This window comes from Blastomyces dermatitidis, assembly GCF_000003525.1.
Source record: "Blastomyces dermatitidis ER-3 genomic scaffold supercont1.1, whole genome shotgun sequence".
In the NCBI taxonomy this organism is placed as follows: Eukaryota; Fungi; Ascomycota; class Eurotiomycetes; order Onygenales; family Ajellomycetaceae; genus Blastomyces; species Blastomyces dermatitidis.
Window position 1 is genome coordinate 7,056,826 of NW_025544774.1, and position 23,208 is coordinate 7,080,033.

Sequence of the window (23,208 nt, forward strand, 5' to 3'; positions counted from 1 at the left end):
CGCTTCTATAAAATTCCCTCCTTGTTATATATTCTATTCCTCTATGATTGCGCCCAGCCGGTGATCGCTAGATTTGCCTAATGTAGGGCAATGTCTTGGCAGCACTAGCCACGACCAATCAGCCACCCAGGATACGCCAAGCCCTCTATGTCATCCCCCGCCATTCGCAAATAAACATGAGGCTGGGAACCAATATTAGAATAATCAAGAAATATTGCCAACCCGGCTGCATCTTCGATCTCAATTGCACCCAGCTTCATATTTTCTTCTCTGTTCTCTTTCTCTAGCCTTGCTTCTTTTCATCTTTTTATTCTTCTCTCATTTCTGCTGTTGGCATTGTTGTATCAACACTCGTTTTCACCTTTACTAGTATATAACTAACTGTTTAGTTAACTACGTCACAATTGCCCTCCAAAACAGCCAGCTCCCTTCTTTATCTACTACCTATATACATCCTTGGACGTCCCGCCTCCCAGACTCACCGACCCTCTTCCCAGAAACGCATCTGAAAAAATTGCTGCTAACTACATATGAGACAAACCCGTGACTATTTCAATACATTTTTGGTATCTCATGGTCAATACCAAATCCTATCCACAAAATGGCGCCTGTACCATTATTCACAGCTGCCTCAGGTAGCCTGCAAAACTTCGCCCGAGATATCGCACAGATAGATCCTTTGTCTAACCCACAAAAACGAGCCTCCCTATCATCCCAACACAATGCTTTCTCAGCACCCTCCCTCGGTAGATCTCTCATGGCCAAAACCAGAGACATAACACAATCGATATCATCTTCCTCCTCCCACCTCCAGCGCCGCGACCGCATGATATCAATCCCGTCGACCTACTCCTCCTTCACCTCCTCCCCCGGCACAGTAGTGGGTATAGTAGTCGGCACAGTCGGCGGCTTCGTGCTAGTTATATGGATTCTATTCCTCATTTTCGGCGGCCGAACTACTGTTATCGATGACACGACGACAGTGACAGACGACAGCAGGCCTCCTCGCCGCCCTCAATCACATCGACGACGGCCGGAGGTGATTGAGGTTTTCAGTTCCAGTGCATCTTCGCCATCATCGGGGGAGGATGTTGTGGAGGTGTTTGAGGAATTGTCGACGCCGTCGCAATCGGAGAGGTCTTATAGCAAACGCACTGGGTCTTACCGGACTGTTGATCCCCGCCAGTATGGAGGTGGGAGAGGTTCTGGTCGACGGGCACGGCATTAATAAAGGGGGGGGTTTTTCTGAGGCGTTGTTATGGAATCTGTGAGATGAGAGTATCAGCTGCTTTTTCGACCGGAGTGCATTGTTTGCATATAAAATTCACTTTCACCGAATCCGATATTCAGGGAGAATGCTGCGGCAATGACTCGCGGCTGACCCACAAAGGGAGGCAAGAAGTCACTCCCAAAGTTGCCCTGTATTCAACCTCGCTCGCCCTTTCTTCTTGATCGAATGTTGGAATTATCCAAAAATGGTCAGGGTCTCGAGATTTTGAGACACATCATTGAACCATCGTCCAGGTCTCTGGGTGAGGAATCCGAGATTTCACAATACGGCTATTGTGTGCTTAGGAGCCCATCTGGTGTTTCTTTCCGCCTTCCTCTCCGGTTGTTCTTTCATGCCCGAGTGCGAATCATCTTGGCTTCTGTTGACGATGATAAGAATGGGCCTTTCCTTTCTTTTTTTCCCCGTGTTTATTATGATATCCAACGAGAGGCGTTCTAAGGATGTTTGAGTGGTTCTGTTTTCCTGTTTTGACACTACCTAGGGGTATACGGTTGTTCTTAATGATTTGATTTTAATGTACATTTCTCAAAATTTTGTAGGGGATATATCTTCTGGCAATGCATGTGTTGGTTTGAAGTCAGGCAAGAGAGGGAAATCGGGATATTACCTGGTGACTGCATTTGGATGTGAAGGTTTTTTATCGGGCTACAGTTGAACGTGGTTGCCAACAAAACTGAACATGGTGCAGCTGAGCAATGGTTCCAACCAATTTCAACTGTGGACCCATGGCAGTATACTCCCCATTAGCTTTTAAAGTACGTGGTACTAGACATATCCCGCACATTATTATCTCTACACTCTCTCAATAATATTGATTTTTCATATTTCTTGAGATTCTAACTCATTCTATTCTAGGTCTTTCTAATACTAATTCCAGTTTTTAACCCTCCAATCTACATCTCTACACACTAATAAGAAGCTGGATACTGAGAAGGGGAATGAGGACAGTCAGTCTTTATCAGTAATATGGGTTGTATTATTATGTATGAGGTGTGGAGTGAGTGTGCTAAAATTGAACATTGTGGTCCAGAAAAGTGGGTCATGATCAACTTCTTTTGGCACCATGTTCAAAGGTGTATAACTACGGAGTAACTACAGCGTAACTACAGCGTACAGCGTATGCTCGGTTTTTATTTCGGCCGGGAGATTTTGATTTCTACAGCGTATCCAAATGTAGTGTTATCTAACCCCGCGCTACCCATGATGGTGGTATGTATGTACTGCGTATGCAGCTCGCACAAAAATCTCTATCAACTTTTATTAATCCTTGGCCTGGTTGGCATCACAGAGAGCGAGCTTCATGCTTCATCCATCGCATCGGCCACAGTCCGGCGCAGATCTCGGATGCCTGCACTGCACTGCCTGGCCCACCAATGATGACGCGGCTGAACACGGGCAGCGTGGCTGTGGGCTGTGGCTTGGCATCCATCTTGGCGCCACTAGGCCCAGACGCGGATTAGTCATTCGCTCCTCCAACGCTAATAATAATCTCCCGCCATAATAAAGCCGATCCTCGGTTCCACATATATTGGTCACATTTATCTTTCTGCTCCTCCAGTTCCTTCTGTGACATCGATCAAACGTTTCTATATCCAACCTTTTGCTCTATTTCTTTCAACCGCGTATACCGTGCCATCCCGCTACCACTCCTACTATAGTCAACCCCTCGGGGATCCAGATCCACCCAAGCAGATAACTGTCGAGAGCACATTTCATAAACTATCTCACAAAATAAATAAGTGGAAAAGCAAGAGAGACAACTCTACCTACTACCATCAATAAAAGAACAAAAAATGGCTGACGTTCGTAAACACCAATGCCAAAACCAACATGCAACTTTCCCCCCTAGACCCATCCCAATACTAACTCTATCTTAAAACGTCTCTAGAAAGCCGGTGCTCCCCCATCCTACCCACCACCCGTCCACCAAGATGCAGGGCCCTATCAACCCCAGCCAGGTCCATATGGCCAACCCCAATCCGCCGCTGCAGACTACTACAACCAGCCCCAACAGTACGTCCAACCACAAGGGCAATACTATCCACCACAACAGGGTTACCAGCAACAACCTATGTACTATGCACCCCAGGGCGGGCCATCGCCTCAAGGACATTATGTCGACAATAGAGGTAGCAGTCGCGGAACGGGAGGCGGCCTCTGTGCCGGCCTGTTAGCCGGTTTGGCGTGTTGCTGCTGCTTGGATATTCTGTTTTAAACATTTTCTTTTCTTTTCTTTTCTTTTTTTTTTCGTTTTTTCTTGTTTTTTTTTTCTTTCCTTGTTAAGCGATGCAGAGACGAGATGAGGAGAAACCCGGATAGTATACATGTGTTATGTATTATTCGGGGGGCCTGTTTTGTTGGTATATACTTCTGTTCGTCAGGAGATTGTGCATAGGGAGTGGTGCCTGATCCATAGATGGAGTTTGCGGCAAGCCCTCCCGCCGTACTATCAACATTTCTTTTATACTTCTTTTCCTTATTTTCCTTATCCTTATTTTATTTTTAATTTTTGATTTTTGATTTGTTTCTAGGCGCAGAAATGGCTCATATGCAACGATTGTCCCTGCTTGTTTTATTGCTATTTATTTTTACCGCTTGTTGTTCGTATCTCTACTTCTCCATGTATACCATACTCTGTACCTCTCATGAATACAATTTTATTTAATATGCTTTCAGGCCTCTTTTTTTTTCATGTGACAGTGCTTCATTTTCATGAGTTAATTGGGATCCCTAGTGTAGTTCTTCTATATCTACGCTACCAATATATCTAATATATCTAGAACCTTTTACTTCCAGACACCGAATTCATTACCTCACGAGCATTGCATGATTGGACAACCTTCACCTATCCCTATTGGTATTTTCTGTGTTACCAACCATTCTAGGGCAAGGAATGCAGGTCTGTACATAACCCGGCAAAGAGCGTCTTTTAACTAATTGGTTGTTCCGGCAATCATAATAGCTATTTGTTTCAGTCATCATTCGTAACTTAACTCAGATGTTAATAATGTCCAACTACTCCCCGTCCCGTACCCTGATTTTTACGATGGTTAAGAGCAAAAACAATAAAAATAAAAACCCAACAAAGAAAACAAAATCAAGCAGAAGAATTGCGCCATAAAATTCTAGAGGTTATCATAACTTCTCCATCTCACTCTTCATCACTTTGCCAACTGTCTTCACTCCCGGCAACGCCTCTATCTTCCCAATATTCCCAGGATCATTATCAAACCCCTTAAAGATACTTTGCTAACCTCCCCAGCCTCCAAAAATATAGCACCACAGGTATATTCGCCCTTCTGAATTAGATCCACCATGGATGCGGCGCTGAGCTCCGGCCTCAGCATCTGTGCCCTATCAGACCAGAAGTATGACAATAATTCTTCGTCGTTGTCCCAGATAGGGGTGTCGGTGATTCTTTTCAAATTTCCCAGTCCAAGTTAGCTAGCAATCAGGAACCGCAGAGAAAACAAGAAAAAAAAAAAAGATTACCCCGGACAGATCCCAACAACCTTAACCCTGCTCCGCTACCGCCATGGATTTCACAAACCCTACAATTGCATGATTAGATGCAGCATATAGCGGCTTACTCTATATACCTCATCCAGCCCGGCAACGGAGGCTATGAGCAGCACAACACCCTGCTTCTTCCGCCCGAGCAGCGCGCGCACCGCCATACGCGTGAATTTTATCGGATGAGATATGAGATATGTTGGTGTCCAGCGTTCCGTGGCGGTTTTCTTCCTGCTCGCTGTCGAGCCAGAAATTGGAGCGGGGCTAGCCATGGATATATAACGCGATGGAGGTGTGTAAATATAGGCTTTGGCTTGTCTTGCTGTTTTTTGTTCGTGATGTATTGTATATGATTTTCCTCTCCGATTTTCTCCTTTCTTTCCTTTCTCCAGATTTTTCTTTTTGCGTCGGCAAATTGGGACACATTGGGACCGCCCACATAATATGGAATGAATAATGAAGGTAAAATGGAGGATAAGAATGACCGTGTAATGGGAAGAGAAGGGAAGGGGTACTAGACCGGCTCAAAGATGGCGCCCCATATGGTTCATATACATCTGGAATATCCCCAAATATCTCCCTCACTTTCTCGACCAGGTTTTGTAGCCCGTCCCATTTCGTTACGTCGCATGGTACAATGCTATGGATACGGAATGGCGCCCGGAATCACCATTCTTATTAAGATTATTTTTGCCGGGAAACGAGCTTCTGAGCCTCTGCATTAAGTCTTAGACCGCCGATGAGCACTTTGGCGTTGAGGGATAGTGCTTGTTTGACGAAGGAGAGGCCGATTCCTTAATTTCGCTCTATCGATTAGCTTGAGGGCTTTTTTCTTATTTATCCTTCGGGGGTTTAGGAAGTAAATGTTAAAAATACCTGATCCGCCGCCGGTAATTCCCGCGATTCTGTCCTTCAAAGGGAAGTCTCCCAACATCGCTCTTTTAATTTTTGCTTTCTTGCTCGATTACGTTTTCGAATGATCTCTTTGGCCGTTCAATAATTGATAGACTGCTTTATGACCCAAGGAAGTGGAACACTTGGAATTGATTGATACCTGCACGCCTTCTCAATTGTAGGAATCCGGAGCCATGCCCGGCAATGCATCGCTTATCGATTATAGAGTCGTAGTCTGGGGTGGGGGGTAGTACGTTAACTATATATGAATACTATCCAAGTGCCTGATCGACCAAAGTGTGTATGCTATACACACCTACACGTACCCACTAGAGCTACATCGAGACTTCCCAGTGCGCATTTAGCTAGACAGACCTACGCTACCCTAGTCGGTGGGGCGGAGATGGGGATTAAAGCGGTTGACACCAACATGGGCCAGATTTGTGTTTGGAAGGGTATAGTCGATATCCATCTACCATGGAAAAAATGATACACTGCCGTCAACTAGTGCGGTGTGGGACGCTGTAGGTGGACATATTGGATAACCTTTGGAGATGGATAGAAAATGGTCGAAATATGGCGGGAGGAACTAGGTACTTGGCCAGAGTTGACGGCTGAATAACGGGATAAAGTTGGGGAATAAGCACTGACAAGCCTTGAGAGGCAGTGAGTGATTGTCTCAAGTGGACAAGTGGAAAGCGCTTTCAAGCCTGTCCTACGAAGCCACCTCAAGGAAGCAAAGTAACGTAACATACTGGAATAGAGCAAATAGGCCCGGGGTGAAGGCTGGGCCCTGGTATCATCTGTTATCAAAACGGGATAGGAAAACGGAAAAGAAAGAGACGAATATTATAGTGACTTTGAATAAATAAAATGATAACAATGTTATATACGCTGATATCGGAGCAGAACTGAAAAAATAATACAATATGCTAAAGGGAAGGAAACGAGAAAACAAACGACAGCAGAAAAGAGGAGAAACGGATACAAGCTCCACATGATCGTAATACACGTCAAGAAAGCAGGGACAAAACAGGTATCTATTCATATATATATATGGATATATATATAGAAACAGTGTATCAATGTTAGCTATCAGGGTTGCCTGACAAGGACAAGAAAAATGACCAAACTAGAAAGCGGAGTTAAACAATCCATCACTATTATTTTTCCCTTTTTTTTTTTTTTTTTTTTTTTTTTTGTTCACTGCGCGGAGACGAAGGCCGTCAAAGAGTACATCCAGCTCATTGTGTTTGTAGAAGGAAGGACGAAAAGAAAAGAAAAGGAAAAAAAAGAAAAGAAAAAAAAAAGAAAAAAGAAAAAGAAAAAAGAAAGAAAGAAAGGGAGGGCGAGCAACCGAATGATATATCCAAGAATTGGAAAATAAAATAAAAAATTATACGGACGAGCTGGGTTCGCACCGGGGGCTGTAGGTTCCACTGCCAGGTTAGATCTGTCGTTTATCACATTTAAACCTCCAGGGAGGCTTTCTGAAGCTCTTCAGCTGCATGGGCGACCGCATCTTTCTCCTGCTTAAGCTCCGCAGGAGCAGAGACGTGCCCATTAGCACCCTCGCTCTGGAGAGCAGGTTTGCGAGCAGCATCTGTCGCTTGCTTCTCTTTGGCGTTTGTATCCTCCTCATCGAGGCGGTCGATTTCTTCTTGGGCCTTCTTGATGTTCTATGAAAAAAAAGTTAGCTTCGCTGCACGACTAAAAGCATACTGGGCTCTACCGCTGAAAAAGTAAATTTTTACCTCAGCGGTCTTAGCGGCCTGCTGGGCCTTCCAGTTGGTGATCTTCTCAGCTAGTTTTGCAACAAGGGCTGGAACATCCGCTTGGCTCATTGGGGGGTCTGCTTTGACGCTTGCCAAATCCTCGATAACACCAAAAGAGAGGTTGAATTGGGCGGGAGCTGGAGAGCTGGCTGCCGAGTTCTTCTTGCCCTTCTTGCCCTTCTTTCCGCCAGTGCCTCCCATGAAGTAATTTTCCTCTCGGTCATCTTTCTTTATGATCTTGATGCCCTTCAGATCAGATGCATCAACAGTGCGTCCCACTTCGGCACGGTAACCACCACCTCGTCCCTTCTTATCCTTTTCCAGGCCCAAAGTAGAGAAATCGTACGAGGGGTCAAAGTGTCGAATGAGGCCCTGGGCGGTTAGGATCTCATCAGTGTAGGCTGGCCGGGAAGCCTCTTCCAGCTTTTTATCAGCAATCTTCTTCTTCTTCTCCCGCTCATATGACTCCCGTTCAGCCTTCTGGCGTTCTCGACGAATGCGGTAAAGTTCATCTTCGTACTCCTTATATGCTCTACGCGCTTTGTAATAATTATCTTTAATTTCCCGGACTGCGGTGTACGCCTTCTGCTGCTCGCCATGGATCCTTGTGCGCTCGTCCCGAAGAGCGTTCAAGTTCTTAAAAGCAGCGTCCTGTTCAGCTTTCATGGCGTCTAGCTCTTGCTGGATCGTGGAGTATCTATCGCTCAGGGCCTTGGCCTCTGGATTGTCCAGGGATTTCTTTAGTTCGCTGAGCTGTGACTTCAAGTCGTCAATAACTTTTTGAGATTCCTCAAAGCCAGAGAAACCCTTTCGTTGCTTTCTGAGGTTCGAGATTTCAGCGAGGTTTTTCCGTTCTTCAACCAACTTCATGGTGCCTGAATCAACTTGCTTCTCGAGCCGTTGGATTTCCTTGTCGATTTCATCAACACTTTTGAAGGCGATGCGGGAACGCGAGGCCTTTTGTTCAGCAACACGGGATTTGATATTGGCCTCAAGAGCATTCATCTTTTCCTGGATACTGTTTCGAGAGGCCTTGAAACCCTGCTGTTGCTGACGGATTGAGGCAAGTTCAGCACGCAATTCCTGAGCCCTCTTAGCGGTTGGAGAGTCTTGGTTGTTTGGTTTGGCCACATTGATTTTGGCCTTTATCTCTTCCTATATTATATGGTCTACAGTCAGTATCAAGCCAAGGAAAGGCGCAGCACGTAGAAAGCGGCGGTTACACGTACCATTCTCTTTTGGATAGAGGCCAATTCATTCTCCGCACGAGCCAGATTAGCCTTATAGGCCTCTTCGCTGGGATTCTCAGGCCTTGTCTTGTGCCCATCCGACGGAGCCTGGGCTTTGGTATCAGCGGCCATTGTGGACAGATGTGCTGGACAGAACCAATGTAGATCGTGCCGTAATGAATTCCGTAGAACAACGTAGCGCTGTTCAATGCCTAAGTGGGTTGTAGTATAAAGAACAAACCGCGAACCTGGCAATGAGAATTGAGATTGCAGCACTACAGAATATTAACGACAGGGCGGACGGCAGCGGAATCTGGTGAAAAGGGGAAAAAAAAATCAACACGGGGAATAAATCTGGCCGCAACACAACGGGGTGGCCTGTGCGCCTAGCCTCTTTGGGCGTTGCATCGATTTTTCGAGAAAGTACAGCCAAACCAAGCCACCACCGAAAAGAAAAAAATCAGACATTGACATTGACATTTCTACACCTTCCACCAACATCAGCCTCCACGTCAAACCTATTGCTTGCCTCCGCCATACACGCGGTTTGGTCTGCTTCCTTCGCTCTGTATTTTTATTTTGTTCCAAGGCTAAACCGCTTCTTACAGAACACGGCAAACGAGCCTAGCTCGCCATGGCGGATGAAGAATACTCGAGGGCGTCTGCGGACGCGGATCGTGAGATGACGAGGCTCTGGCGCACATGGAGAACAGTTTTCGAGATGCTGGCTGATCGGGTATGCCTTAATTCCCGTTTCGCGCCCCCTATATATGTGCGATTGCTGATACGCTTTTGGGTGTTGTATTCAGGGCTACGAAGTGACCGAAGAAGAGATAAAAATTCCTCTCGACGAGTTCAGAACGCGATATTCAGACGCGCTTGGGTTTCCTGAGTACGTGACAATATGTGTTTCCGTGTTATTACCGATTTTTGCTCTTCCTGCACAGAGTACTGATCGCCTTGGTTTGCGGTGGGTGGATAGTCGCAATAAGATGAAAATCAGCGCCCGGCCTTCACAGGCAATGATGGACAGATACACTCCCCTCCCCACAACTTTAAAACCAAACCCAGTCCCCGAGTGCGGTACTATTTACGTTGAATTCTGTCCCGATATACACAGCGTTGGAACAAAACAAGTCCGTGCGTTTAACCATTTCATAGACGAACAAAACTACCACACCGGCATCTTCATTAGCCAAACGCCAATTTCCCCATCCGCCATACGAGTTCTCAATAGTATACCAGGCCGTTTCTGCGAACATTTTCAAGAACAGGAACTCCTAGTCAACATTACACATCACGAGTTAGTACCCAAGCACGTTCTTCTAAGTGCGGAGGAGAAGAAACGGCTCCTTCAACGATATCGGTTAAAGGAATCTCAGCTTCCGCGTATCCAGAGTGGAGACCCCGTGGCGAAATACCTAGGTCTGCGACGAGGACAGGTTGTGAAGATCATTAGAAAGAGTGAAACGGCTGGCCGATATGCCAGCTACCGCTGGGTTACCTAAACGGGCGCATCCATGTCTAGGTGTTGCATAATGTATGAACTGGTATTCCATAAGGGAACGCGGAATACCCTGGCCTCTCCTCCTTGGCAAAATACCCCGACTCGGATTATTTGACGGATGAGCAGGACTTTGAAGGATCAGACTGTGTCTCTTACCCCTTACTCCTCGCTGATTAAAGAATCAGCCAAATGGGAGGGTGGATGGACCGGCCCCACACAACCTCGCCTTTGTCCTCTCTATCAGATCATCGGTATACCACCAATCTTTATGGACGAAATTGTAAGCGTTACCCTATTTCGGGTAGTCTTCGCGCTTTACTTTTACTATTTATTCACGACGAGCAGAATGGCGTACGGTGTCGGGAAGGGAGCTTTGTTTGATATGTTTTACCTTGAGTTTTTAATTATTGATTGCATCGCTGTAACGTTTGGGCGTGTAGACTACGCAATTTCCGTTTTCTTTTTGATTCAGCTTTCTGATTGTCAGATTGCATCAGCTTAACCTTTCATGCTTACACAAGAGCGAAAGCCTTCAAAAGCTTTCCTGTTTCTGATATCCGGAAGGGGAAAAGAAGGAAGGGAGGGATGAATCGCGCTGAATTTCAAGGCAGGTTGGACAAAAGGGAATAATTTAATTATAGGAGAATAAAAGGAAAATGACACAAGATTGTCATACTTATTGGTGGTCTTGTTATTTTGTTCTCTGCGGAATCGCCTAGAGGAGTAACCTACTAAAACTTGAAGCAAATCAGTTTTGGTCATTCTCACAAACGGTCGGTTGCATACAATCAATCAATAGGTGCAGATGTCATCCTCACTCCCATCTCTGCGGTTAAAAAATGCTCTGCCTGGAATTTTATCACCGTGTTTCCCCCGACGTAAACTGGCGATTTGCCTTCAGCTGCCTTGTTGCCGACTGGAGGCAATTGCTGAGCTCCTGACGATTCGTCTGCTGCTCTCTGAGCATGATATTGACATTGTAAAGCAGAAAAAAGACTGAGGTGATCAAGGATAACCAGCTTGAATCAAATCTACACACACACTGTCTTGAAACCTTTCGCACCTTACACCATTTTCTGCGCTAACCTGATTCGTCCCAAATCCAGGCTGGGATATTTATCCAAGGACGCCAAAAGCTCGCTCAGGCGGTTTTCAACCACAGGAAATACTTCACGTTGACATGTCACCAGTCACCAGCAGTCGCACAAAACGTCTTCGCTCCAAAAGTTCCGACTTGGTCAATTTCCATCAGGTGCGTTCTAAATTTGGATTTGCGAATAATCCCACTTTTATGTAACCGAAGAACGTCCCTTTCTTTGGCTCTAGGAGTTTTGCACCCGCCTAGCAAGGTGTGTCGTTCCTCGACTCGCGCCTTCACCCCACGTGCTTGGGTCGATCCATGATACATTGGCCATGTTGCAGATGGGCCCTCAAGATACCGTTACCGCGACCTCGGTGGTCAAATATGCCAGCTGCCAGCGGTCGTTTCCCACCCGTCAGATGTATGCCAGGGCAGTGAGAAGTAAAACATGTCCAGGAAAACGGCAGCCCTCACAGCCAGATTCGAAACCATTCAGATATTAATTGCCTGTCCTGTTACAGGGAATTATTTATTAAAAACGCATAATAATGCGCAATATATAAACAGCGTCAGGAGAAAAAGTGGTCGAAGTTGCTCATTATGGCTTGAGAAAAGCAAATTACCTCCTGAGGGACGGATAAAGAACGAAAACGTCCCAACTACTTATTGTTACAGGCTGCTAACACTGTCGCCTGTCGACGACCTAATAATCTTCACAGCTACATTTGATGTCGCGGTATGTTACTACGTGGCGCGAGAGAGCACCGCAAGGGCCGCCATTTGGCATATTTAAGCCCTTCAACAAACCATTCATGCCCATTTTATCAGCCGCTATCTTTTCTATCGACAGGGTAATATTTCAACAATATTATCTCCACACAGTCTATGCTCTTATCTTTATCGATATAGCAATTCCGGAACTAAGGGATAAAATACTTTGTTGCTCCAAAAATTCCCCCAGAAAGTCGCCTAGGCCGGTTCGTTGCTGCGTGATACTACGCATGCGGTGTACCTATAACCTATTCCGGGCCCAATAGACGGCGCAATTAACGGGCCTGCAACGAAAGCAACGAGAGCAACGAAAATACTGTTGTATAACAATGAGTATCACCTCGTTCATATCCCCGACTTCTTATTTTAGCGCACGTCTGGTCACTCCTGCTTGCTGGCTTTGGATGTGATTAAGAAATATGTTCGGCCGTCTGTTTAACCTGTCAGAGATCATGGTTACCAGACCGCCACATTCCAGAAGTCAGCGGCTCCGAGCAACAAAATTGGCAGAGCCCGAAGTACAAGCAGGCCCAATTATTTCATCGATACCCTCCCTACCCTTGCAGGCTTGTCAAAATGATTACAAGAAAAATTCAACTGCTAGTATGAACTCTTCAGCTAGAATAGCTACTTTGGGTTTTCCTTTATGGTTCCTATCCGTACTTTTCCAAAGTATTGGAAATCGCAACACTATCAGTAGTAGAATTTATTTGTACTGAGAAGTACAAGGCTTGGTTTCCCGAATGCCTGGTCGACATTTTATTCGGTTGGGATGACGTTGCATTATTGCATTCCGCATCCCCAGGGCTTATTTTCTTCATCATTGCCATCTACTTTAAATATTTGTGCTTCTGGAGATTGCATGATCAGTGAGCCCTCCTTTGTTCTTTCAGAAGTCCTCCCTATCCCCAGCTTACCAAGAAATCATCCCACGACCTCTTATCGTTAGAATCTTCAAGTGGTCCATAAATACTTTCAACCTTTGCCCGACACGCTGCCGTTTTGCCTTGTGTTTTCCCACATTGTAACCCTTCCCGTGATTCCCAACATATGTTATCTCCCGTGAAACATAGCTCACGAGCACTGTTAAACGGTGCCACCCTCTTTTGACAGGACGTTATCCTTTGAATTGTCGATGCAACTTATCCATTTTTAACCTGAGCTACCTTAAATGCGCACACCACTCTGACCTGATGGGGGTTGGAAGATAGCCATCCGAGAGCAACTACAGGAAAGGCGTTCGGAGAGGGAAGAAAACTCTGGAACGTGCACCAGTGCCGGTGCCATTTACTTTGTGAAGCTGACCAGGCGGAAGGTCATAATACCATCACCCCCCCGGTTCTCACGCCGAAAGATCTGGCGCTCATAACAGTATATCGAGGGTTGTTACTCGAATGTATTCGAGCAATGCGCCTGACGAGCTAACCAGGTGGGATGTGATACCCACTCTCCTGGTTAGTTGGTGGTGTACCGGGTTCTCCCTCGCGATTATTTTTGTTCGAATTCTTGGCCGGTATATTCGAACCCAAGTTCTGTTCCCGGAAGACTGGGTTATGCTCATCAGTGTCATCCCATTGCTCATCCGCATGGGACTGGTCCATTTGGTTCTTCTTTACGGCACGAACAACATGATTGCAGCAAATATTTCAGATATTCAGCTTCGTCGACGGGAGATTGGAAGCGGGCTGGTTTTGGGAGCAAGGATATTCTATGCGCTGTTGTAAGTTCTCAGCAATTCTAGATAGGCTTTTGTCGCAGCGCATCCCTTGTAGTTCAACTCGCCTACAGAAGATTGTTTCTCGACTAATAATCATATTCCTCAGCATCTGGACTGCTAAATATACCATCGCTGAGTTCCTCACACGACTCACCGCGCAGACCTGGCGGCGCTCCTTTCAACTGATGTTGAATTTTATCCGTTTCTTCCTTGTTGTTACATTTGCTGCAGTGGTAATTTCCACATTAGCGGAATGCCAACCATTCCAGGACTACTGGCAGGTCAGCCCGATGCCCGCACCCGAATGCCGGCAGGGATATGCACACCTGGTGGCCATGGGTGCCTGTGATGCCGCTACAGATATCCTTCTCGTCGCTTTTCCGATTCCTATCATATTTGCTTCGACTATGCCTACAAGGCGAAAACTCTCTCTCACTATCCTCTTCTCCTTGTCCCTGATCCTCGTCGTAATGACATGTTACCGTGTACCGGCCGTGATTGAACGTCATGGAAACCAGCAATACCGCTCTCTATTTGCATCTCTCGAAGTTCTAGTCGCTACGGCGATATCTAATGCGATTGTTATTGGATCATTCATGCGAGACAGAGGTGTGAAGAAACAAAAGTACCAAATTGGTTCTGTCAGTGAAGCTAGTGACCAAAAGTTCTCCCGCAGTGCTACGATTACAACCCACCAATGGGGCAGTGACGCTGATCTTGCAACTGATGTTGGGATTCGCCTTGACACAGAAGCGGAAATGCCAACTTACCAAGAAATCCGACCCGCTCCCCTAGCTCATGCGAATAACGGGTATCCAGAAAAGAACAGCTTATCAGGATCTAGGGTGGCTCCATGTCATCGGCTAGAACGAGATGAAGATGTCATAACCGATCGAGATTCCCAAAAGCCCTTTCCCTTTGACCAACCTGGCTCCGTCCCAAATACTCCAGAAGCTACAGCTTCAGACACAATAAGCACTGTAACACCTGAACCACCGCCTAAGGACTGTTTATATGGCATGGGAGGTTGGGAGGGTTTTTTACAGGCATGCAAGCGGCACCAGCTACAGCTTCTCCTTGTGCAGCAAATGCCCCTACCTTTATCCCACCTCCCGAACCAAGACTCAAGAGACCACAATCTTGTCGTCGAAGCCGCCAATTCCTTGACGCAGTCACTAATTTACTATCACTATCCCCAAATAATTCTGGATCTACCACCGGATCTGCCACTGGATCCGCCACTGGCCCAGGCCTCCATGACCAGCATCGAGAATCCCGACCTATTAGGCCACCACGTGAAGATGAAGACCGTATCGATACTAGCTCCATGGGGCCGCGGCGACTCCAACTTAACGACTCGACTTGGGAAACTTGCTAAATCAGGAAAGCGAATACGAAAATATAAAATATAAAAAAAAAAAAACAAATTATGCGTGGGATTTCTTACGATTTGCTCCAAGGGTGAGCCATTCGAGCAGGGGGTTATAACCCCGACCTACAGAGTATAGTGTACAACGATGTTTTTCGGACCAAAGAGAACGAATGTTTTAATGTTTATGATACCACGCTGTCTTTTCATGTCTTGCTATCTTATTACTTGTTTTGCTAAGGCTCCTTTATCGTAGCAGTGGCGGGCTTTTATAAAGGTGTTTATTGGTTTCAACATTTTATGTGTAAATATTGTTTGGCGATGACCTCTATGCTCTTAGAAATTATGAATTGGACTGAATCTATGGCTTCTGAGCTGTTGCTCATGTGGCATGTAAGTGATTATATAGATTGATGACTACATGTGCCGAATCGCTTCTACCTCACCTGGCGAAAAATGAAAAAAGGGGGCTCGCTCTCCCTTGTTGAACCAATGGCCGCTTTATCAGAACATAGAGTAACTTAGTTGTGTAACAGCACGTTAGAAAAGCTCTGATTCGAGAGGTGAAAAGCTCAGAAACGGCATGAATAATTCGCATTCCCCTCATTCTATATCAATAAACCTGAATTTCATTTATTTGCATTCTTTCCGCATATTCACACTCCGATTTGGCCTCCCAGCTACGTAAATACATGCAAGTCAATCTTGCACAGCATAACCCCGTACATATCTGAATCCGCAACAAGCTATCATTAATAACTTAGTTGGTTTCGCATGTTTCCTCTCCGAAGGGCACTTGAGCAACCGGCTCTTATTGAAACTCACTGCATGCATCGGGCAAGCATCTGATGCATCGAGTTTGTCCGTGCCTGTGCCTGTGCCCGTGCTTGTGCTACGGCGCTGAACCCATACATAGTAATTGCAACGGAGCAATCTCGCAATGGTTAGCTGGAGAGACAAACAAGGTAACACCTTAACAGTATATGCGGAACTAATATTCAAAAACAGACTGAATAAAGAATCGAATCAAAATCCATGCCAGAGGAAGAACCTAGAGGTCTTTCCGCCTGTGCCAACTCATCAGCCTTGGGAAAAAAGCTTCTTCTCTTCGTTGAGATCGTCAGATAGTATGATATGGGTTTGCTGTACTCATTTTTTTTTTCTCTACATCGGGGTTAATTTTGTTATTCTGAAAGGCTAGCGATGAAACCACAGCCCGGCACCTCATGTCACAAATATTGGCGGCTTGAAGTGGTTAACTACCTGTGCGCTGTGTTTGGTTCCCTCCCTGGTCCCGATGTGGACGATGCGCTGCCAAAGTCGTCAACGAGATTGATTTTACGCTATGGCACTACGGGATAACAGTATTTTGTGTTCGTAAATCTCTCCCTACCTTGCGGATGCTAGGTTCAAGGCACTATTTTCCCATGATGGGGCGCCATGGCCGGGTATATAAAGGGAGCGTTTGGGATCTCTCTGTGAAGAGATCAACCTCTACCATTTTTTCCAACTCACTGGTTGTTGGTTGCCATTCAGCTATTTAACCAGTTACTTAAGCTTTCGCAGTTATATCAAGCTTTTAAAGTCTCATTCCACCGACACACGTACACCAATGACTGATCTGAGGTATATCAAACTAACCGGCACTGTCCTTCAGTTCGGGGAAGAAAGTGCTCCAGCTGCTGGCGGCCTGCAGTTGACAGAACCCAGGAGTTTGAATCAACCTCTCCTATTTATTCAAGGTTCGTTGTGGGTATCATGCTGCCCTTTGGAGTCCAAGCCTCTTGGCCTGATCATCAACGGTTTGGTTGCCGCAAGTCGAAAACAAGCAATTCCCAGTCGAATAGTACTCGCATGTACGAGGATCGGATGGGGCTTGGATGACGGAATCATGCAAAACACTTGGGCCACCAGAGACATCAGGAGGAACAACCTGAAACTCGTCCATACGGGAGTGCAAACTTTCTGTTCTCAGAGAGAAAGTAAAGGCGGATAAGTTCCGTCTTTATCTTTGCAAACTAGCAATGGCTAATAGATCAGAATACAAACTCAGCAACTGCAAACGGTGAGGAGCCTAGACGTGGGCCTTTGAAGCTTCATTAATCGACCAACCAGTGCTTTATCGTCAAGGGCAGACTTTCTTCGCTTCTTGCCATATCTGCGGAGTATGTGTCGATGGAGTGGATCATATACGCACAAAATTGAATCCACTCTGGACAATATTCATTTTTCTGATGCGTTAAGTTTCATATCTCAGATGAACCGATTAGCACAGGACATCAACACAAGTCACGGATAAATCTAATCCTAGAGAAAGCTAGAGAGTATAAAGGTATTATTTGTCTTGCGCTTGGCCTTCACGATCCCAACAACTTTTGCAGAACTTGAGCGATACCCAGTACTTTCTCTTCTTCAAGTCTCCGGCCTACCACCTGAACAGCGACAGGGAGTCCCTTATAGCGCCCTGGTTCATAATTCTTCCGGACCGCCGCGTCAAGATCGGACCTCGGTGAAGGGATAGGCTGGCCGGCTGCATCAAAATTTCCCTCTGGATGGTCAGGAAGATCCATATCCGAATCTACAAATGTCACCGGGATAGTACAAGCGGTGAAATCGAGCAAATTCACTGTACCCGTGTACGCCACGTATCGTGTCCGTTTTTGTTCTCCGTGCATAAAAGCTACGGACGGGTTGATGGCGGTGATATACGCATCCATCAGGCGCGAGGCATCTTTCCTAGTGGCATTCCATTGTTCGAGAACTGATGCTCGAAAATCAACACGCTTCATAGTAAGCTCCCATGCTTCTAGGATTGTGAGTGGCTTCTGACCAGGGCGAAACGAGAGTCCTAGGCCAGGTTCCCCAGACTTCGCCATTGTGCGATCAACGTCACCGCGACCATCACTGGTGATCGCAGTGGTCTAGTAATAATAAGTTCAGCACAGGAGCGGCGGTAAAATAGGCGACATGCGGTCACATACTAATAGTTCCAGTGCGTATTTCTGGTCCAATTTCCATGGAATAACTTCGTGCCCAGCAGCTTTAAGCTTTGATTCAATCTCTCGCATGGCTCGACGAATTGGTGGTTGAGGTAGAACGCAATCATCCCATGGCATTAATCCAATCCGCAATGACCTCCCCGATAAAATATCATCAAGCTCCCCCGCACGCCATGGAATGGGGTGGCATTTTGGGTCATGAAGCCATGGTTGGGAATCCACCACAGTCTTTGTAAAGAGCTCAAGAGACTTTGATGAGTGGGACATCGGGCCCACGACCGATTCGATGATTTCATTTCCTTCCATGGCATTTAGCATGCGATGGTACGGAATACGGCCAATTGACGGACGAAGACCCCAAAGTCCCTGGTATGCTGATGGGCTTTTAGGTGTCAGTAAATATTTTTATAGAAATGTTTCTATCCGAAATATCTCACCTTCGAATTGAGCCTGCTAAATCCGATCCTACACCCATTGAGCTACCACGCATACCTAGCAGAGCACCCTCTCCACCGCTAGAACCACCACACGAAAAGGATCTGTTGAACGGATTGCTTGTATGGCCGATAATACTGGAATCGATCAGCCTATCTATTGGCCAAACGAAAATCATAAAAAATATCCATACTTATTGATGGTCTCCCCCCACAAACATCCAATACTCAAGCTCGTTTTCACGAAGATCACAGCTCCTGCATCGGCCAAAACGTCGACCAGGGTGCTATTCTCAGAATCTATCACCCCAATCTGGGAAACAAACCCACATGTGGTCTCCGCTCCGATAATCCGACACTGGTCCTTGACGGATATTGGCAAACCGTGCAAGGGCCCTTTAGTCTTTCCGCTTTCTCGCAGGTAATGATCTAACTGCTCTGCTTCCGCACGAGCATCTTGGTATCTGAATTCAAGACAACAATTTAACAACCTGTGTGCAATTACTGCTCGGTGGGTGAATGCATCTAGAACCCGGACTGCTGTATAAGTTCCCTTAGCTATTGCTTTTACGAGCTCAGTGGCATCTAAAGCGGTTATTTCCAGTTCTTTGGCGGATAGAAGTGACGCTGGTATGTCGAGGACTGGATTCGGATCATAGTCAGAGAAACACAGCTCAGGGTGTAGGAACTGGCTTGGAACATCATTGAGGACTGAAGCCTTCTTGGCGTTGCTCTTTTCTTTCCATGAAGCGTTCTGATCAATGAGCGTAGGCATCGTTAGCAAAAAGAGGGCAGTTTGAGGTTCAAGATGACAGGGACTTGGTATCGTTTTTCAGAGGCAAGGCTTGATTACAAGATCTTTCGGGAATAAAAGAATCATATTTAACAACGCCCTCGTATAAAGGGTCACTTTGCACCCCTCCTGCTTCTACCGTTTACCTCCCTCGGCTGCTGCCGTTTGGGGGTTATGGGGAAGTGGGGTTGAACAACTCAAAGCATCTGTGGGGAAGCGGGGGAGCTATTCTGGGGATCTATATACCGTATTTATGGAGGATGAGCACGGAGCTAAGCGAGTCTAGGCTGACACTGGCGTTACGCCCTCAAGTAAGCTAGTTTGCGTTTCGTGTGTTTCTATATATCAAATGGACGCTCCCTGAGAGGAATATTTTTCATTGAAATAGCCTATATGGAAGCTGCAGCTCCATCTTACAAAATAGCCCAACACCTGGCAAAATCCCTGGTCACAGCCTTGCTCTTGGTCGCGCCTCTATATGAACGAACTGCTCAAAGTACTTCAAACTTTGAGGGTTCGCAACGGTCGAGCTAACCTGGACCGTATCACCACTGATGATCCGCTTAACGGCAATCTCAACCTTTTTCCCATTGATCGTCACAGGGATCTCCGGTGTTTCAATAATAAATTTCGGAACGTGGCGTGGAGAAAGGCCAGAGCGGATTTCAGCCCGGAGGCGTTGTTCAAGGGCAGCAGTGAAGGGTTTGTTGTTCCGCATCTTGACAAAAAGGAATACGACTTCGTCCTTGTCTTGTCCGCGCCGGCGGCCGATGCACAGCGTATCTTCTATTTCGGAGTTGAATTTAGGTCCTTCGGATATTGAGTAGATTTCTGCGCTACCGAATCTGATACCGGAGGGGTTTAAGACGCCGTCACTATTCGAAGAGATTTAGTTGGGTTAATTAAATGGTGGCGGGCTCACTCAGATAGAAAACTGAGGTCTGGAGCAGAGACAAGGGTTCTTGGGATTGCAACTCTTTCGCACCTTCGTCCATGAATGACGGATCCTCTAGTGGCTGGGTTAACGCTAATCCAATCATGCTGGGCCCAGACACAAATATTATCAAATCGTTCGAAATAGGAAGATATATATTTTTTGTTGTCCTTGTCCCCCCAGAAATACACTGGCATTGACGGGAAGGGGGTGCGGCAAATCAATTCTCCTGACTCGCCGGTCTATTGCCGCCATTAGCTGGGATCTTATAATGAGTAGATAATGCTCCTATACGCACATGTTTTATCGACTCTCCCGTCATAGGGTCTGCGACATCCACATCCATTCCCAGAGCAAAAATTTGCATCTCTCCGGCATGTACGGGGCTGGAGGGGTCAGATGCCAGCCCTACAATTCGCCAGTTAATACAATAGTAGATAGATTTTGGGGATTAAACGTACATGACGAGGCGATATCTGTCCCTCCTGCCACACTACTCAGGTGTATGTAAGGAAATGCTCGGTAAAACCATCGGTATTGGTCCGCCGTGAGTGTTGCGCCTGTTGTGGTGACCATCTTGAGGGCGCTGAGATCATACGAATCCCGAGGAACGAGCTTGGAAGCCTCAAGTTCGAGGAGATATCGCGGAGAAGTTCCCCAATATGTCACCCTGGCAGCACATTGTTGGCCATTGAATGTTATTACTTAGACGTGGAACAGGATGAGCACACCTAAATCTCTCGAGTATCTTAAGCGTGGCTGTAGCGTCCGGCCAGAGGGGAGATCCATCGTAACAGATTGTGGTGGCACCAACTGCAAGATGTCCGTTCATGATATTGAAAAGGACCCAGGAGGTACTCGAATATTGAAAGACAATATCTTTTGGGCCAAGGGAGTTGTGCAGCAACGAAATCTTTTTCAGCTGGAGAATAACACCATGTTGATGAACTAAACACTTCGGAGGTCCAGAAGTACCACTCGAGTACAAGATATAAAGGGGGTGGGAAAACGGGACACGGGTGTACTCCAGAGCATCGGAGTCGAACCCTTTGGAAAGAAACTCCGCGATCAACGGAAATTTGGGTCGGCTTTGAGTCGTAGTCGGAATGACAAAGATCTTCGTGAACTTGGATAATTTATCCATGATTGCTTCCATTTTTGAATCCAGAGAACTCCTCTTTCCCTTGTAAGTCATATCACTATCGGCAAAAACTACGGCTGGCTGTATTTGCTGTAGCCGTGTCACGCATCCCTAAATCACAAAGTCAGAACCCGTTGCTATAAAAAAAAATGCAATGTATGTAGTAAAACCATACTTCTACACCCATATCAGGAGAAATCGAAGAATAAATTGCACCCATAGACGCCGACGCAAGGAGGAGGACGACAGCCCAGATTGACGTAGACACCAAGGCACCAACGCGATCGCCTTCTTTGATGCCATTTCGAATCAACGCACTTCTGACAACTCTCACCCTCTCTTTCAATTGCGCCCATGTCACAACCTCCCCGTCCAGGCCATCTCCTTCTCGCAGACCAATGAGGGCCACTGCATTAGGATCTTTCCCAGAGAAAACATTTTCCGTATAGTTCAAGTTAACCCCCTCAAAAAACCTTGGCACGGCGCTCAGAGGCAAAGAATTGTCGAAGGCACGGGTAATATGCGGCGGAAGCTCTGGAATAATACCGATGTATTTGTATAAGTCGATCCAAAAGTCGTGCGGCCTTGTCACGCTCCAGCGTTGTAGCTCGTGGTTGTCCGTCAAGTTGAGGGAGAACTTCCTATTGGCATGCCGTCGATAATCGTCAATGGGGTACTTGCCCGCATGCGGAGAAACCCACAGCTTTTCGGCTTCTTGGGTAGCTGGCATTGTTCTAGAGCGAACTGAGTTGCGCGATTTGTAAATGTCATAAATTTCCAAAAGACAGAAGAGGATGAGGCGCCATAGGTTTTTAATAATCAATATCAGAATGTTTGTAAGTCGTACAAAATACGGTCAGTCAGGTCGATCTCGGGCCCCGTCGTCCGTTGTGAAGTGAGAATACCTCGGACCGCGAATCTGGTTGTTCGAGATCTTGGCACAACCTTCCAGTCCGGCCTTCACAATTTTCGGCATAACAGGTCCTCTAAATCCAAACTTTCCGGTTTGAAAATTCGAAACTTCGATACCGATATATTCAGGCAACCGCCCTTTTTTGGTTCCTGCTCCCTAGGTGGAATAAAAAGCATATTTATCCACTGGATGAATGATGCTTTTTCGAGTAGGATAAGAACCGCCAACTCTTGGACCGCCCTATGACGAACGATGACTTCTCGACAACTAGGACAAAATTTTCAATTAAAACGGCAAATCCACTAGATCAAAAAGGATAAATAAGAGTGGTATCACTTGGCTTCAATTATAGGGGTATTATAGTAAACTGAAAAACTTTAAACGCAGCGTAAGGATCTAAATGAAATCATTATGCAGCCATGCCGAATTTTGTTTGGTGATGATAACTGGAACAATACGGATATATATGGTATGACAGTGCAGTAGAATTGATCGCGAGCCAATATCAATTCCCAGTGGAAAACCTAGAATTCCTTAGCACAGAAAGCCGGAATGCTGATTCAGTCCAGAAAAGCCTAATCCGTACCTCGATACCGGAACACATATTATGGCGATCAAGCAAACAAGAATTCCAATGATCGAAGCTGTTTTAAAGATTAGCATCGGTCCTGGCCATGAAAACGGAGGAATCTCACCAAAATAATCGAGCTTAACTTCCTTTCGCCCCCAGAAAAGTTCGCGACTGCCCAGTAACCAGAAAGGAGTCCGTCCACCACAGCTCGAGCCCTCCACAACCAAGCACCCCCTGGAGCCTGGTTTACATTCCTGATGTCGCCGTCGTTTCTCC

At 46.2% G+C, this 23,208-nt stretch overlaps 8 protein-coding genes across 10 annotated transcripts; 4 read left to right on the plus strand and 4 right to left on the minus strand.

The window, feature by feature from the left end:
• Nucleotides 1–134: 134 nt before the first annotated feature.
• Nucleotides 135–2,295, plus strand: BDCG_00979 (uncharacterized protein). Its single transcript, XM_045416499.1, has one exon. It carries the CDS (start codon nt 602–604, stop codon nt 1,226–1,228), a length of 627 nt encoding a protein of 208 aa, XP_045272210.1. The 5' UTR covers nt 135–601; the 3' UTR covers nt 1,229–2,295.
• A 244-nt stretch (nt 2,296–2,539) lies between these two features.
• Nucleotides 2,540–5,684, plus strand: BDCG_00980. Of its 2 annotated transcripts, XM_045416501.1 has the most exons (3): nt 2,540–3,093; nt 3,180–4,659; nt 4,900–5,684. In XM_045416501.1, the coding sequence occupies exons 1-2, from the start codon at nt 3,085–3,087 to the stop codon at nt 3,504–3,506; spliced, it is 336 nt and encodes a 111-aa protein (XP_045279387.1). In that variant the 5' UTR covers nt 2,540–3,084; the 3' UTR covers nt 3,507–4,659; nt 4,900–5,684. The 2 variants fall into 2 exon arrangements, with proteins under 2 accessions (XP_045279387.1, XP_045272211.1); XM_045416500.1 differs by having other exon boundaries at nt 3,180–5,684.
• BDCG_00981 (uncharacterized protein) lies at nt 4,489–5,076 on the minus strand (the record flags this gene model as incomplete). The annotated part of the gene is made up of 2 exons (XM_045416502.1): nt 4,489–4,708; nt 4,847–5,076. The coding sequence occupies 2 exons, from the start codon at nt 5,074–5,076 to the stop codon at nt 4,489–4,491; spliced, it is 450 nt and encodes a 149-aa protein (XP_045272212.1).
• Nucleotides 5,685–6,229: 545 nt separating the features above from the next.
• Nucleotides 6,230–9,107, minus strand: BDCG_00982 (nuclear segregation protein). The gene is made up of 3 exons (XM_045416503.1): nt 8,703–9,107; nt 7,453–8,628; nt 6,230–7,377 (listed from the first exon to the last, which is right to left on the minus strand). The coding sequence occupies exons 1-3, from the start codon at nt 8,832–8,834 to the stop codon at nt 7,168–7,170; spliced, it is 1,518 nt and encodes a 505-aa protein (XP_045272213.1). The 5' UTR covers nt 8,835–9,107; the 3' UTR covers nt 6,230–7,167.
• A 34-nt stretch (nt 9,108–9,141) lies between these two features.
• On the plus strand, nt 9,142–11,240 carry BDCG_00983 (DNA-directed RNA polymerase I, II, and III subunit RPABC1). Its single transcript, XM_045416504.1, has 3 exons — nt 9,142–9,438; nt 9,512–9,594; nt 9,685–11,240. Exons 1-3 carry the CDS (start codon nt 9,337–9,339, stop codon nt 10,208–10,210), a joined length of 711 nt encoding a protein of 236 aa, XP_045272214.1. The 5' UTR covers nt 9,142–9,336; the 3' UTR covers nt 10,211–11,240.
• A 48-nt stretch (nt 11,241–11,288) lies between these two features.
• On the plus strand, nt 11,289–15,882 carry BDCG_00985. 2 transcript variants are annotated; one of them, XM_045416506.1, is made up of 3 exons: nt 11,360–11,461; nt 11,536–13,781; nt 13,885–15,650. In XM_045416506.1, the coding sequence occupies exons 2-3, from the start codon at nt 13,456–13,458 to the stop codon at nt 15,188–15,190; spliced, it is 1,632 nt and encodes a 543-aa protein (XP_045279388.1). In that variant the 5' UTR covers nt 11,360–11,461; nt 11,536–13,455; the 3' UTR covers nt 15,191–15,650. The 2 variants fall into 2 exon arrangements, with proteins under 2 accessions (XP_045272215.1, XP_045279388.1); XM_045416505.1 differs by having other exon boundaries at nt 11,289–13,781; nt 13,885–15,882.
• Nucleotides 15,883–17,361: 1,479 nt separating this feature from the next.
• BDCG_00986 (acetamidase) lies at nt 17,362–19,355 on the minus strand (the record flags this gene model as incomplete). The annotated part of the gene is made up of 4 exons (XM_045416507.1): nt 17,362–18,068; nt 18,129–18,528; nt 18,584–18,718; nt 18,775–19,355. 4 exons carry the CDS (start codon nt 19,353–19,355, stop codon nt 17,505–17,507), a joined length of 1,680 nt encoding a protein of 559 aa, XP_045272216.1. The 3' UTR covers nt 17,362–17,504.
• A 466-nt stretch (nt 19,356–19,821) lies between these two features.
• Nucleotides 19,822–22,178, minus strand: BDCG_00987 (acetoacetate-CoA ligase; the record flags this gene model as incomplete). Its single annotated transcript, XM_045416508.1, has 6 exons — nt 19,822–20,248; nt 20,359–20,549; nt 20,606–20,715; nt 20,769–20,977; nt 21,039–21,559; nt 21,624–22,178. The coding sequence occupies 6 exons, from the start codon at nt 22,176–22,178 to the stop codon at nt 19,822–19,824; spliced, it is 2,013 nt and encodes a 670-aa protein (XP_045272217.1).
• Nucleotides 22,179–23,208: the final 1,030 nt, after the last annotated feature.